This window comes from Sinocyclocheilus rhinocerous, unplaced genomic scaffold (genome assembly GCF_001515625.1).
Source record: "Sinocyclocheilus rhinocerous isolate Xijiao unplaced genomic scaffold, SAMN03320098_v1.1 scaffold72, whole genome shotgun sequence".
Taxonomy (NCBI): Eukaryota; Metazoa; Chordata; class Actinopteri; order Cypriniformes; family Cyprinidae; genus Sinocyclocheilus; species Sinocyclocheilus rhinocerous.
The window spans coordinates 1,244,121-1,258,892 of NW_015628351.1; the positions used below are offsets into that span (position 1 = coordinate 1,244,121).

A 14,772-nucleotide genomic window follows, 5' to 3' on the forward strand; every position below is an offset into this window, starting at 1 on the left:
ATTTGTGTTTGAGATACATGTTTTTCAAAAAAAAAATTTTCGTACATTTTATTATTTTTATTTTTGAATTTTTATTTAATTTTTCAAATATTCCAATATTATATATTTATTATTAATATTAATTAATTAATTAATATTAAATATTATTTATTTGTTTCAGTATTGTATCATATTTTATTTACTACACATTTATTTTATAATAATAATCATAATAATGACTTTGGTTTATTTTTATTTTGTTTCAATACTGTATCATATTTATATTATACATTTTATTGCATTTTAATAACTATTATATATTTGTTTGTTTGTATATAGAATGATGTAAATCCCATGATATGATGACCTAATTACCTACCGTAAACAAATACTGGCATGAAATAGCCAGCAGGTAAAGGCAAAGTACAAGCCACGACCAACAGCCCAACCTTACAGAGAAATCATGAAATCAGCTTTTGAGAACTTTTTAAACTCTTGAACAAGCAGTTTATGACCACAGTAATAATTATTGCTACTTAACTGCTACTTTAAACATAATACTCATTTTATTTCACCTTTGCAGTAATGAAAAACCCTAGTGTTTGGAAGTAACTTTTGCCAGGTGGGTTCCATGCCTGCCAGAATGTTTTCTGAGGTTCAGGCAGGGCAGATGCATTCTGGGAAACGCTGTACCAGGAAGTGCCGTCTAACAGTGAAGTAAGTAGCTGCTTCATTGTGAGCTGTTAGAAAACAAGGAAAAATTGAAAGTAAATACATAAACAGTGAGCAGATAAATTTGATATACTGCCAATGCTCTATAAATAGGCCTATCCTCACCTCAGCAGCTATGAAATGTCCCGCCGAGTGATAAAATGTAAAGCAGGCGAGGAGAAATGCCACTATGGCTGAATAAAGTGACTTTCTGGATAAGATTACGAATACACACAAGAGGCAGCTCTGGGTTAGATCACAACAAATATCTCCAGGCATCCAATCAAAAGACAAACATCTGCTGTCAACATACAGTGGTGTCCATAAATCTGAGACCATGTTGCAAATCTAGGATTAAAAATCTAATGTAAACCTGGAAATAGCATATTTTATGAATTAAGACATAAATATTTAAAGTTACACATTGCTATTCTGAATTGAATTCTATAAAAACTAGAAAAACTAATGCAAAATAGAAGCACTAGTGGTCTCACACATTTGGACCTCATCTACATAGAAAGAAAGAAAGGCCTAAAAGAAAGTCTATCAAATTGTACAATATGATTTCCATTCTGTGGGAATAAATCTTTCATCTCACTCTGTTGCCAGAAGTCTGCTGATGGGTTTGTTTGTTTTGACAAAACGCAGAGCCCAGCGATGACAGAATAAATAAATACAGCTGAGAATACTGCAGAACAGCCTGAATCAGAGGAAAACATAATCAGAACAATTACTGCTTCATGAATGCTAATAATATAACCCAACCCCTGAGGTAACAGATATGAGTAAGCAGTATTTAACTTATGACCGTCCATCACCAACATGAGAACTTACCCAAGCAGAGCGAAAATAAATATTTCAAAAGGCTGGTAGGGAAGATCAGAAGAAAAGCTGGTTTTAAACAGGGCCTGGATGGTTTCTGTTGACATACATCAAAGAAATATTGAATCAGTTCCCTCATATATACTTTTAAATGAAACCAGATCAGTTCAATCATATTTAAATCAAATTCGTAGCAGCCCACAAGACTATCTGATAGCCTTAGAGCACTGTGGTGGATGAGATTACTATGAAGACACCATAAGCATCCATTAGGGGGCGCTGTAGGTAGTGTAAACCTCTCACCTTGATCTCTACTACAGACAGAAAGTAGTCTGAAGGTGATTGCGCCGCAAGCCGCTGCAAAGAAGCAGGGACAATAATCTCTGACTGAATAATGAGTCCCCATCACTTCTATACTGAACAGAACACCTATGACAATGAAACAGAGATAAATATACAGGGAAAGGTCAACTGACAGACTGATTGACTGATGAGATACAGTAACAACTTTGTGTTTGTTTACGGACCACAATGATGTCAACTTACCGCTGACTGGAGCCCCAAAACAGCTTGCGACACCCACCGCTGACGCCACAACCAGCATTTCTCCTTTAGCTGCTCTCTGAATGAACGGAGCCACAAGAGTCATTAGCATAAGTAGCCTTCTATACAATTTTAATCTGGTCCTCATAATGGAAAATGCAAGTGGGCTGCATGGTTCATGTATTGCAGTACTGTTCAGCTACCTGTTTTCCACCACGGCAGGAAACATGCAGGCGACTCATGAACGCACCCACCATGATAGATAAATGGACAAATGGACCCTATTGAGATGATAAATTGTACTGCAAAAGGTCAAGATATTCAGAACGTCCATTTATCCATAAGCTCCACATCCTCATTTGCATGTAAGATAGGTTCTTACCACTTTGCCGAGAAACACTGTGCTGCCCGAAGCTAGTGTGCATATCAGGCCAAACAGTTTAGCGAAGAGATTGGAGAGGGACAGGTAATCTGGCATGTCCATCCCTAAGAGAATAGCCCTCGCCTCAGGAACACCAGAGCCTGAGGGGTCAGACACATTATGCATGAGTCATGACCAAATGCACCAGACAGCCCTTCTCAAGAAATACTCCTCATTTATGATTAAACATGTCTGTGCTTAATAACATCTGCATAATCCAAAGCAATCGTCTTTATTGCTGTTAATAAATCTTTGGCAGCAGAAGCGTCATGCCCATGTAGAACTGTTTTTTGAGCCAAGTGGATTATATTTAAATTATATATATTTGTATATTTAAAACATGGTGGTTGAAATCACTAATCTATCTATCTATCTATCTATCTATCTATCTATCTATCTATCTATCTATCTATCTATCTATCTATCTATCTATCTATCTATCTATCTATCTATCTATCTATCTATCTATCTATCTATCTATCTATCTATCTATCTATCTATCTATCTATCTATCTATCTATCTATCTATCTATCTATCTATCTATCTATCTATCTATCTATCCTATTTATATATACAGTATTTATATATATATATATAAAACATGGGGGCCGAAATAACTCATTTCATATATATATATATTTTTTTTTACAATTTTTTGATTGTTTACAGCACATCATATATTAATTATATTTAATAAACGATTATATAAAAAAATTCTAAATGTAAGCAAATATTAGGTAGGCCTTACGGAAATTTAACCTTTTAAATTCAGTGAATATATTTACTTAAAATAATTATGGAAAATAAAATAATAATAACATGCAAACTGATGCCCTCATTTTTTTTACAGTGTACAAATGAATATGTAGCTGACCTGCAGAGAATGGGCAGATGCTGTGGGCGAAGCTGGTGGACAGAGCACAAAGACAGGCTGGGTAAAGCGTCCAGCAGAGGAACTGCAGCAGGTGGTGACCCTTCAGACATCCGTACAGCCATTGGTGAGCTAATAAGAGAGAAGAACACGGGCTGAGGTTTAACAATGTGCGATAAACGCAAGAGCGTCTAAGGTCAGGTCTGTTTTTGAAAGACCTTGCCCCACTCAGCTGTTAGAATGCTTCAGTGCTCAAACAGTTAACTGCCCCACTTGCATTGTAAATTGTGTAGGAATCATTTTTGAGTGACATGGTGGAACCGCTCACCATTCAGCAGCTTGGCTACAGTCATATCCATGAAGAAGCTCATTAGAGCGGTGATGATCCCTAACAGGGCATAACAGTACCACTCCATGCTAGCAAAAGACACCAGAAACTTCTTCACATACAGCACACACTCTGCCCAAATGAAAAGAACATAAATTACAGATGATAATTATGAGTTTACAGCATTGAGGCTTGATAAAGTGAGATCATCGATGACGGAGGAAATGATCCACCTCACCTCTGATTCGTGACCGCGATTGTTGCCATGGTTTCCATGAACGCTCATTAGAGCTGATTAGCTTTTCCTCTGTCTTATCTTGGTCTGTCTTCTCTTCATCGGTGCACTGTTCTTCATTTTCTTCAAGACGCTTTACATTTACACAAGTCTCATCCATTGTCTAAAATGCGACTATATTTTTCAAAAGGAGATATTTTGATGAATGTTGGTGACCAAACAGTTGATTGATATCCATAGTATTTTTCCACACTATGGAAGTCAATGGCTACCGTCAACTGTTTGTTTACCAAAATTCTTCATTAATATCTTGTTTTTCTCAACAGAAGAAAGAAACTCAAACAGGTTTGGAACAACTTGAGGGTGAGTAACGTTAAATGATAAAATAAAGTGATATGGCAACGCTGTATGGCAACCACTCACTGTGCTATTAATCTTACTAAAAGTACAATTATAGCAGAGCTAAAGTAATAAAATAATAATCATTGTTTCATGTCCGCACATTTGTCATTTTTGGTGAGTTATTGGCAGGATATTGTAATGTCATCGCGAGTATGTCCGACTGACTGCACATTATTCCTAATAATGAGAAAACAGATACTCCAAAATATTCCGAATGATTTAATGGCAACCCAAAGTCATTTGAAAACTGAAAAATAAACTTTAAAGAGAGCTCACCTTTCAGCCCGTTGACTCATTCCACATGAAAGACCGTTGAGGTCAGAATCAACTCTGGCGTTACTAGATGTAGCTTGAAAGGAAAATTAGGCTTTAACTTATTTATGGTGCACGTCCTCTCCTGCTTGCCTCTGGGCAGCCACTGAATTGGAACAATGTGAAATTCATTTTGATCTCACAAATGTCATTGAGACAAAACTCGTTGTGGCCTTTTGGAACTTTTAATTAGGCAGTTAATGAAATGACCTGTGATGTGTTATGAATCTTTGTTGTTAAGGCCGAGAGAGCAGGAAGTGATAGAACCCGACTGACCTTTAGAATTGTCATCAGGACTGTTATAACACTCGCACGCTTTAATGAGCCCTGGCGACATTTCTTAACAGGTGAAAAGAGAAGCATGAATTAGAAAGTGTACCAAGCTTTTCTCACGTGTTGCATAATTTAGAATGGGATTGCCCCCTTATATGGTCTCTGTTTGAACACTAATTCGCATTGCATTAACCTTCGTTCAAGGTGAAAGCAATCACACACACACCACACAAATTATTCACTTGACTCAATGTCGCACACAAACCTTCATTTTCACCGAGCTTCTTCATTTCACACAGAATTTCCAAATCACACAGTGCTGTGGTGGAAATGCGTAATATTATAATTTCATCATGCAACAGTGCATTCCATTAAGCTATTTCAGACAATAAAAACAATAATGCATCATTTGGCTCCTGTATTTCACACAATCAGCTTCTCAATGCCATCTTATCCCTTACAAAATAAAAATATATGGTAAAAACTGGAAAGAAAATATATATAATGCAATATATGAAATAATGCATTTCCATTTATGGGAAACTAGTGCTTATATTTTTCAATATACTGCAATAAATGTATGGACCACGTATTAATACATATAAATATATATGTATAGCAATAAAATACAAACATGCACTATATTTTTTATATGTAATAACTTTATTGAAACACTCAGTTCATTCTTTTTTATATATTAGCATTTCATATATGAAAACATATGTGATGGTAAATAAGAACAAAAGTGTTTACTAAGAACAAATATTTTAATTTTTTTAATTTTTAGACTGTTGTATGTCTTATTAAAGTCATGGCAACACAGTGGGTTGAAATTAGATTTGACGTAACTTAAAGGATCAAGTGATATAATACAGGTACATCTCAATAAATTAGAATGTCGTGGAAAAGTTCATTTATTTCAGTAATTCAACTCAAATTGTAGTTTAAGTCTTTGGTTCTTTTAATTGTGATGATTTTGGCTCACATTTAACAAAAACCCAGCAATTCACTATCTCAACTATATCACAATATATTTAATTGCGTGAATAGTTCGCACACACATTACTATATGAATGTGAATGACTATGTAGTACATATATAGTTACATATATAGTTATACAAATATATTTATACACACGGTAACACTTTATAATAATGTTCAGTTGTAAGTCATTTATAAGTGATTAGTTAATGATTAACTAATCTTTTACAAATCATGATTGTGTGTTCATAAATGATTAATAAGAGATATGTTAACATTTTTATCTCTGTTTTGTAGATTAAGTTATCAATCATTTACAAGTGATTAGATGATAATGAACTAATCATTTACAAAACGTGACTATACGTTCACAAATGATTATTAACTAATATGCTAACGATTTACAAATCTGTTGTAAGTTATCTTTAAAAAAATAGCATATCATGAAATAATCAAACAGATCCTTAGTAAATGGTTAATAAGTTACTAGTTAATATATTATTAATCACTTATTATTCATTGAAATGTCAACATTGTACTATTGTCTCAATAAACATTTGTTAATGATGAACAAATGATCAGACCATTAGTAAATGATCAGTATATAATTCGTATGTTTTGTTAGTTTTAAAATGAAAAATTAATCGCTTATGAATGTTTTGTAAATTATTATTTCATCATTAACTAATCACTTATAAATGACTTACAATTGAACGTTATTATAAAGTGTTACCTTGCCCTCTGAAATTTATATTATAGTCACGATGATCTGCACTAACTAAATTTGTCTTTTCAAACAAACAGCAAGATGCATTATTCATTTCCTTGTTGTTTACACACAAAGGCAAGCAATAAAGCCATTACTGTTGCACATGCTCATATAATTTCACTATTGACTAATTTAGCTGAGGGCTCACATGGGCTAGTGCTTTAATTATGATGGAACCACTTTCTCTGCACACCCAAAAACACAAAGTAATAGATAACTTGTCTTATCGACTTGAAACAATTTCATGTCCTTTGGTTTTGGATTCTTTTCTCAAGCGGTATCCCATAATTTGTGGCACAAACTTCACTGCATGACAAAAGGTGAAATTTCAGCTTATTTGAAATTATTATATGTAAAATACCCTGATTATTGTGGAATTGTTTCATCCCCACTGACAGATTCAATCTGTTACTCCTTGAGGATTGACTGGATCACAGGGTGAATATGTGTGAAATGTCACAATAATAATCCTTCCCTCCCGCCATGACTGATGAGCGGCTACCCTCTGTCATTCCGCATTCTGTTCATTTTCTCTGTCAATTTCCATTCGTTTTTCTCAGATGGGTCCAGACGCCGGTGGTTTTTATAGAATCATGACAGCCGCAAATGCAAAAAAACAAAACAAAAAAAACATATATTGAATGAGGCGTGTGGATGCCACCAGGCTATTTAAATGCATTTTTTTTTCCATCTCAGCCTTTATTATTGTATGATTTGTTTTGGTACTATAATTTGAGACTCAGTTTTGAGTATTTATAACGGCATTGTTTGTCGCTCTTGTACTTCTGTCCCTCAGTATAGCAAAACAAGCCATTCACACTGAGCAACAATGATAATCCAATATTATGTAATGATCAGCAGCTGACAGAATCACAAACAGTGTAACACAACACAAACTCTCTCTCTCTGAGCTTCCATGTATGTTTACATACTGTATATTGCAAGGGACCTTGGACCATTTTCAGGCCAAGGACCTGTTTTTATTGTATAAAAAGTGTTTCAACATGCATAAAGTACCAATGGTAATATATGAACTATATATTAAAGACAATGAAAGCCTTGGCTTCTTTACCTTTGGTTAAATTTGCATGAATATCATATATACATGTTTGTAATAATTATGATTTTTAAATGTTTTTTTTAATGCTCACCAAGGCTGCATTTATTTGATCAAAATGCAGTAAATCAGTAATACTGTAAAATATTAATATTAATATTTCAGTATATTTTAAAATGTAATTTAATCCTTTAATGAGCACCAATAATAATTGAGCATCAAATCACCATATTAGAATGATTTCTGAAGGATCATGTGACACTGAAGACTGGATTAAAATAGAAAACAGTTATTTTAAATTGTAATAATATTGCACAATATTGTGCAAGAAATGATTATTATACATAATATTATAAGCAACTAAAACCACATTTTGGCCCATGTATCTCCACAAACCCTTATGTTTATTCATGCTGTTACAAAACCGTTCCCTGAGGGCTGTCCAATGACATCCATAAACTAGCTGAATACTTATCAAGTGAATATCAAGTGAGGATATCAAGTGAACTTTCTGAAGTGAACTCACACTAAGCCTGAGGACAAACTGTGCTAGTCGCGATTATACTGTTGACTGATTAAGTGCTCTCTCTCGCTCTTGCGCTCTCTCTCTCTCTTTTTCTCTCTCCAGCACAGAATCAAATTAGAAAAGGGAGGATATCAAGTGAACTTTCTGAAGTGAACTCACACTAAGCCTGAGGACAAACTGTGCTAGTCGCGATTATACTGTTGACTGATTAAGTGCTCTCTCTCGCTCTTGCGCTCTCTCTCTCTCTTTTTCTCTCTCCAGCACAGAATCAAATTAGAAAAGCTTCATTGGTGACAAGCTGTAGGAGTTAATGTTTAAAGTTTTTTGGCTGAATTTAGACAATCTGTGAAAGTCTTGAAAGTGATAGGATATAGTGAGATTACATGCCATGAGAGGCCACTAGATTTGTCATTCTGGACATCACAGAAGCTCCAAAGAAATTTGAAAATATTTAATGCCTTAATTGCAGTTATAAACATCTAAAAAATACAGTTTACCCAACAATGAAAATTCTGTCGTCATTTACTCCCCCTCATGTCATATATGGCCTACTATCTTCAGCAGAACACAAAAGATGATGTTGTTAACCAAACAGTTTTACCAGTGCATTAAACTGCATGTGAAAATTAAATGAAAAAAATACATGCAGTTTCTTCAATGAAGAGTAAACCAGCACCAAATTGTCTATTATTAGCAAATCTCCTCCGAAAACAAATGCCTCCTAATCCATTTTCCTAACGTCATCTGTCCCTCAACTTCACGCTCTCATCAACATTCCTTCCATCTTTCTGTTAACCCTCTGTCTGAACTTTCATTCCTCAATATTGTTGTTTATGCAGAGATGATGAACACCCTCAGGACATGTGTTGACTGTAATTTTCTGATTGACAGCTTCTGACCCCTCTTGCGAGAGTGCGTTTGCAAATCACGGCAAATTGCTGCGGATGGCAGGCTGGAGAGAAATGGATGGAGAGCACACGGAACGGGACAGGAAGGGAATGGCTATTTCAGGGAGCGAGTGTCTGGAATGCCAGCTGTTGACTCAACCCCCCCGCTCTCTCCCTCCGTATCTCTCTCCCTTTCCTATCTTTGAGTCTTTGTCAGAGCCCCTTTCTCAACCTCAAGCCCTCATCACACAAAACTTTTCCGACCACAGAGCCCCTCTCCCTCACACGATAATTATAGCACACTGTCATCCCACAATTAACACACACACACACACACACACACACACAGAAGTAAAAACTCTCAGGCTAGACCCACCATATAAAAGACAGTCAGACAGACCGCTAATAGAAAGAGTGAGAAAGGTTCTAAGGCTTGAGAGTGTATTCATACAGTGTTTTGAATAAGGACGGCGCAAAACTACTTCATTTATAAATTCAGTGCTCACTGTATCACTTCAAAGCTCTGACGGATATCGATTTGAGGCAAAGAAACTGTCTAAACACTAATGAGTGCGACCAACTCCTCTGCCTATCGATCGGAGCGCAGTTTCCACCAGACATCCTCCTCATCTTCATCCTCAACCTCAACAAACCCATACATGGAGAAGAGCCGGGGACTCTTCGCTGAGGACTTTGGATCTTTCATGTGCCCTAAAGATGCTTTGGGATTTCCAAGTGAGTTATTAAGCCTGGTTCCATTTCTTTATGGATCTTTATAGCCTAATGTAAAATAAACTGCTAATTAAAAATTTTATTTGTCTTTAATGTGAATAAGAATTTATTGTTTACTTTCACTTTCTAATGACATTTTCTGTACATAAAATAGTGGATACTGACTTTACAATGTGTAACTGCATGAGGCCTGAACATTTATTTATGGTATATGAATTTCAAGACTGCATGAGACATTTGACTGTTTGTCTGTGTGGAATGTGTATGTGAAGACATGTATTTTATATTCACAGTTGCATCCTTGTATGTTTAGAAGTGTGTGTAAAACACAACAGATATACAAGGGCACCTGGGGGGCAGAGAGAGGGTAACATAGGGAATGTTTTGGGCCAGAGCCAATGCGGTGACTTCACTGTTGGGGAATGACTTAACAGTGCAAGGGCAGTCTGTTGCTGAGCGTAATATATATGGATATGAAGTGCTGGATTCACCAAGGCATATTTTCACACATCATTAGAAAGGGATATTAATGCACAGGAATGTCCATTTGTAGCATAATAGTGCTTGTGTAATGTAATTGAGAGTATATGCATGAGATTTAATGAAACCTCTGGGGGTCTTAGGCCATTTTAAACATAAATATTTTATGTTGTGACTTAATCAGATTTTATGTTTTGTGACGTAAATAGAATTTAACAAACCCTGGTGACTTTTATGGCACTTTCTACATGAACACACACAAAATAATGGACAGAGCAATATTCTGTACAATCTACAAATAAGCCATATTACAGTAGTTTTTGATCATGTCTAAAAGTTTTTGGACAGCAAGATTTTATTATTTTTTTTTAAAGAATTCTAAATGCTGATCTTTGGATTTTTCTACTCATCAAAGAATCCTGAAAAAAATGTACTCAACTGTTTTAAATATTGATAATAATAAAAACATTTTCTTGAACAGCAAATCAGCATATTAGAATGGTTTCTGAAGGATCATGTGACACGGAAGGCTGGAGTAATGATGCTGAAAATTTAGCATTGTCATCACAGGAATAAATTACATTTTAAAATATATTCAAATAGAAAGCAGTTATTTTACTTTTTTTTTTATTTATCTTACTGCCCAAAAACATTTGACTGGTAGTGTATATATAATAAAAGCAAGTAATTATAAATTAAAGCCAGTAATTATGTTCTAATATATATATATATATATATATATATATATATAAATAAATGGTATACAAATAAATGTACATCTGTTGAGTGATCAATAAGTGAGGAATACCCAAAAGATTATTACTTTAATTATAGTTTCATTCACATAGAATGCATTTATATATAGAATAAAGCTGTCCTTGAAGTTAAAAAAAACTGAAGGGGGAAGCATGGACATGGAATTTTGATTTGATCTGATGCAGTTCTATATGCTTGACTCTATGTTATTTTATGCTTCCGCTAGTTAATCAGAACTCAGGAGACCATTAAGGTGCGGTAACATTAGTCCATTGTCTATTGTCAATAATATAGCGTATCAATTTATGAAGCACAGCTGACAAAGAAAGTCACTTTCAAACCAAGCAGCTTTTTGTTAGTAAACGTGGCAAATGCAGTGTGACCAACTTGAACCCATGGTGAAATCTGTGTGGGGAAATCTTTCACCCTTTACCCAATTACCACTTGAGTGGATTTGTATTGAAATGATTGAAGTTGGCCTGTGAAAATTTGCCAAACAATGGTACATGTGACCAAACCTTTACAATGTTGGCTATAAAACAATCTGCCTAGCAACAGCAGTGCAATACTTAACAGTAATAGGCCAATTAATATTTAAATCCCAAACATCTGTTTTTTTACAAACAATATAAAATTGAAATACAAGATGGCACCAGTTGCGTTTGTATGAAAGAAGAGAGAGCGAGCTGGCAAGTGATCCTATTACTGAGAGCCGTATAATAATATTAGATTGTATTTTTTCCTTTAGACAGAACAGGGACAGCTGGAAACATCAAGACTCTGGGAGACACATACCAATTCACAGTGGATGTCCGAGACTTCTCACCTGAGGATGTGATAGTCACCACCTCAAACAATCAGATTGAAGTTCATGCTGAAAAGGTAAACAGACAGGGGCCTCGGCATAATACAAAAGAATTTTCAGAATATCACTTGATCCCTTATGTATGCATTATTTATTCAACAGCTTGCTACTGATGGAACAGTGATAAACACTTTTACCCATAAATGCCAGCTACCTGAGGATGTAGACCCCACCTCGGTGAAGTCAAGTTTAGGGGCTGATGGGACTCTCACTATAAAAGCACAGAGAAACACTGCAAAACTGGAGCACGCACAGACGTTCCGCACAGAGATCAAAATTTAGATCTTTCCTCTCCTGCTGTATCTGTTTTCCTGTGATAAATGACCTTGATAATAGTTACTTAGTCCTGCTTTGTCATTCCTCCATGACCTTCTCTCATTACTTCTCATTAGACTTGGGTGGAATTTAATCCTGTCACATGTATTCGAAACATTTAAGACAAATGCACTGCTAATGTCAATTTATACAAATGTTTGAAGTTCATGTAGCTTGAATGCTGCTGTCATGAAATCAACAGGAGGACAAACCAAATACTCAAATATTTTTTAAAAAGTTAACTTTTCCCTCAAACGTTTTGCTGATAATATAATTTGAAATGCATTGAAAATCATTTTTAGGAGTAGTTGTCTAAGACATTTGGAGCTTGTTGTATGACAAACTATCAGAAGAGAAACCTATTCATTGAACTGATTGTTATTGTTATCAAAAGGTATATTTTCTAACTGTAAAACTGTATTGTGTTGGGTGATTTAAACACTATTTTAGAAGATAATAAAACCAGAACACCTTTGATGAGTATTTTGAGCTTGCGAGTCAATGATTTGGGTCTTGTCCTCTTCCGTTACATTGGACATCATGAGCAAGTGACAGGCACTCTGTGAGTACTTCTTCTAGAAATAGAGTTGGCTGTTATTATTCAGTCTTATCTACTATTTTTGAGCTTTATGTCATCCATCAACCTGTCACTGTGTTGTATCACATACAAATGTATGCAAATAAGCACCTGTTATACATATTAAGCCATTATTTCTTTACAGTTCTTTCGAAATCAGCTAGTCTCAAAGCTTAATCAATGCCCCTTTAACCCCTTTAAAACCAAAATGGGTGACCAGCTAAGACAAGAAAACCAGCTGGTTTAGACAATGTTTTCTAGCACTTAAAGTGTGTGTTATATGAACATTACATGAGTTTTAGGCTTATTACAGATCTGATTTGATTGTGAATTGGGAACATAATGGCTTTCATAAGCTTAATTTATAAGTACATCCAATTATCTAAATAAGAAAAGAAATAGGCCTGCCATTTTTGCCCAAAGCTACATAATGGTTCACTTAAGGTTTAGTTAATGACTAAAATGTGCACTAAAAATTGCCCCCTTAGATTTGCATATATCATTTGAAACCATATTTTAATATGTAACTCGTGGTAGGGTTTAAAATGCATTAAAAACCCAATTTATAACCTAACTGTGTTTTATTTTATAAATACTTCCTCACTCTGCTATTATGATTAGATCAGTGTGTATTTAATAACAGCTAAATGTCGCCGTCATGTGGTCAAAAAATTTTTTACAGGAAAGGTTCGCGCATGCGCAGTTGAGCTTAACTGCCAGCCATTCGCTCGGCCATTATCAATCGATCAGAGAGCAGAAGATGGCGGCGCGTCGAGGCTGAGCACTGAGATCGATCACCGAAACATTCGATTGGACGGATCAGCTGAAGTCGGGGGAAAGCTAGGAACTCGTCCGTTATATGAGGTAAAGAACGTCAAACAAGACGCAATTTTCCGATTGTTTTTAGGACTAATCTTCAGCTAACTCTCTAAACAAACGCACAGCTAAAATAAGCAAAGAAGAGGCAGGATTATAGGCCGCCTCTGTTAGCGCCATCTTGACCCAGCAGCAGGGCCAGGCAAACTGAATTAATCCCGGAGCTGAGAAACAGAGAGAGAGGACTCCTAATCAATCCGCAACATCGTCATACACATTCTTGTTGGGGAATTGCGCAGTTGCTCGTCAAATCACTTGTCAAATTTACTCGCTAAAGCCAGACAATCAGACATCATTGTGCTCGACTCGTCTCGGGCTGACAATGATAGATTACATTTAAATGCTGGACAAAATGTCCCGAGCTCGAGATAAACGTTTCAGTGTCGCACAGAAACACACAAGGACTGTTACATAAGTTAATGATGTTTGTTGATTTGAAGTAAATAATGAAGTCTGTTGGATGATTAATGTCTGGCAATGTAACTTACATGCACTGAATCATAATGAGAATAATGCACCATGGATGGATACTTTTGTACTGTAGATTAGATATTAGATAATTAATTCTGTTGAAATGAGTACATATTATTCAGATACAAAGACAATATTGCAAAACAATTGACTACCATAAGAAGGGATATATACGTCTATTTATATATAGACAACACAGCAGTACAGTTTTAATTAGATGTACATCAAAGAACAAGAATAAATCTTTCGTTTTAGTACTTAAAATTGTGAAATTACTTGCTTGGAAAAGTACAAAGAAGTTTAATCATATGGCTATAATCACTATAGATACTGAGGAGGAGACTTTCCCCTTATATTCAGATAAGTGGCAGGGTTGTTGTAGTTAACAAAAAATATAAATAAAATTACTAAACTAAAACTATTTAATTCCTTTAATTTAACAAAAAAAAAAAATAGAAAAATAAAAAAACTTAAACTTATTTTTTTCTATCTAGTTGCTTTTTCACTTTGTTTAACTTGATGCATTAAAATATTAAAACTAAACAAAAATTAATAGAAATATATATATATATATATACACA

General features: G+C 35.1%; 3 protein-coding genes across 5 annotated transcripts in view; 2 read left to right on the plus strand and 1 right to left on the minus strand.

Moving 5' to 3' along the window:
• The window catches only part of LOC107737667 (chloride channel protein ClC-Kb-like), an 8,925-nt gene extending 4,854 nt beyond the window's left edge, over positions 1-4,071 (minus strand). The window contains exons 1-12 of the mRNA XM_016549258.1: positions 3,915-4,071; positions 3,677-3,808; positions 3,352-3,480; positions 2,438-2,577; positions 2,259-2,336; positions 2,059-2,134; positions 1,816-1,941; positions 1,525-1,609; positions 1,289-1,390; positions 817-901; positions 555-719; positions 359-428 (exon numbers count right to left, since the gene is read on the minus strand). Coding sequence (XP_016404744.1) covers positions 359-428; positions 555-719; positions 817-901; positions 1,289-1,390; positions 1,525-1,609; positions 1,816-1,941; positions 2,059-2,134; positions 2,259-2,336; positions 2,438-2,577; positions 3,352-3,480; positions 3,677-3,808; positions 3,915-4,071 — 1,345 coding nt within the window. The remainder of the gene's footprint in view (positions 1-358; positions 429-554; positions 720-816; positions 902-1,288; positions 1,391-1,524; positions 1,610-1,815; positions 1,942-2,058; positions 2,135-2,258; positions 2,337-2,437; positions 2,578-3,351; positions 3,481-3,676; positions 3,809-3,914) is intronic.
• A 5,115-nt stretch (positions 4,072-9,186) lies between these two features.
• LOC107737544 (heat shock protein beta-7-like) lies at positions 9,187-12,750 on the plus strand. The gene is made up of 3 exons (XM_016549053.1): positions 9,187-9,854; positions 11,836-11,969; positions 12,055-12,750. Exons 1-3 carry the CDS (start codon positions 9,686-9,688, stop codon positions 12,232-12,234), a joined length of 483 nt encoding a protein of 160 aa, XP_016404539.1. The 5' UTR covers positions 9,187-9,685; the 3' UTR covers positions 12,235-12,750.
• Positions 12,751-13,532: 782 nt separating this feature from the next.
• Positions 13,533-14,772, plus strand: part of LOC107737543 (zinc finger and BTB domain-containing protein 17-like) — a 12,415-nt gene continuing 11,175 nt past the window's right edge. For 2 of the 3 annotated variants that reach the window (XM_016549050.1, XM_016549051.1), the window contains exon 1: positions 13,534-13,708. The gene's annotated coding sequence lies outside the window, so the exon portion shown is untranslated. Of the gene's footprint in view, positions 13,709-14,772 lie in introns of all 3 variants that reach the window. The other variant, XM_016549049.1, reaches the window with a different exon arrangement.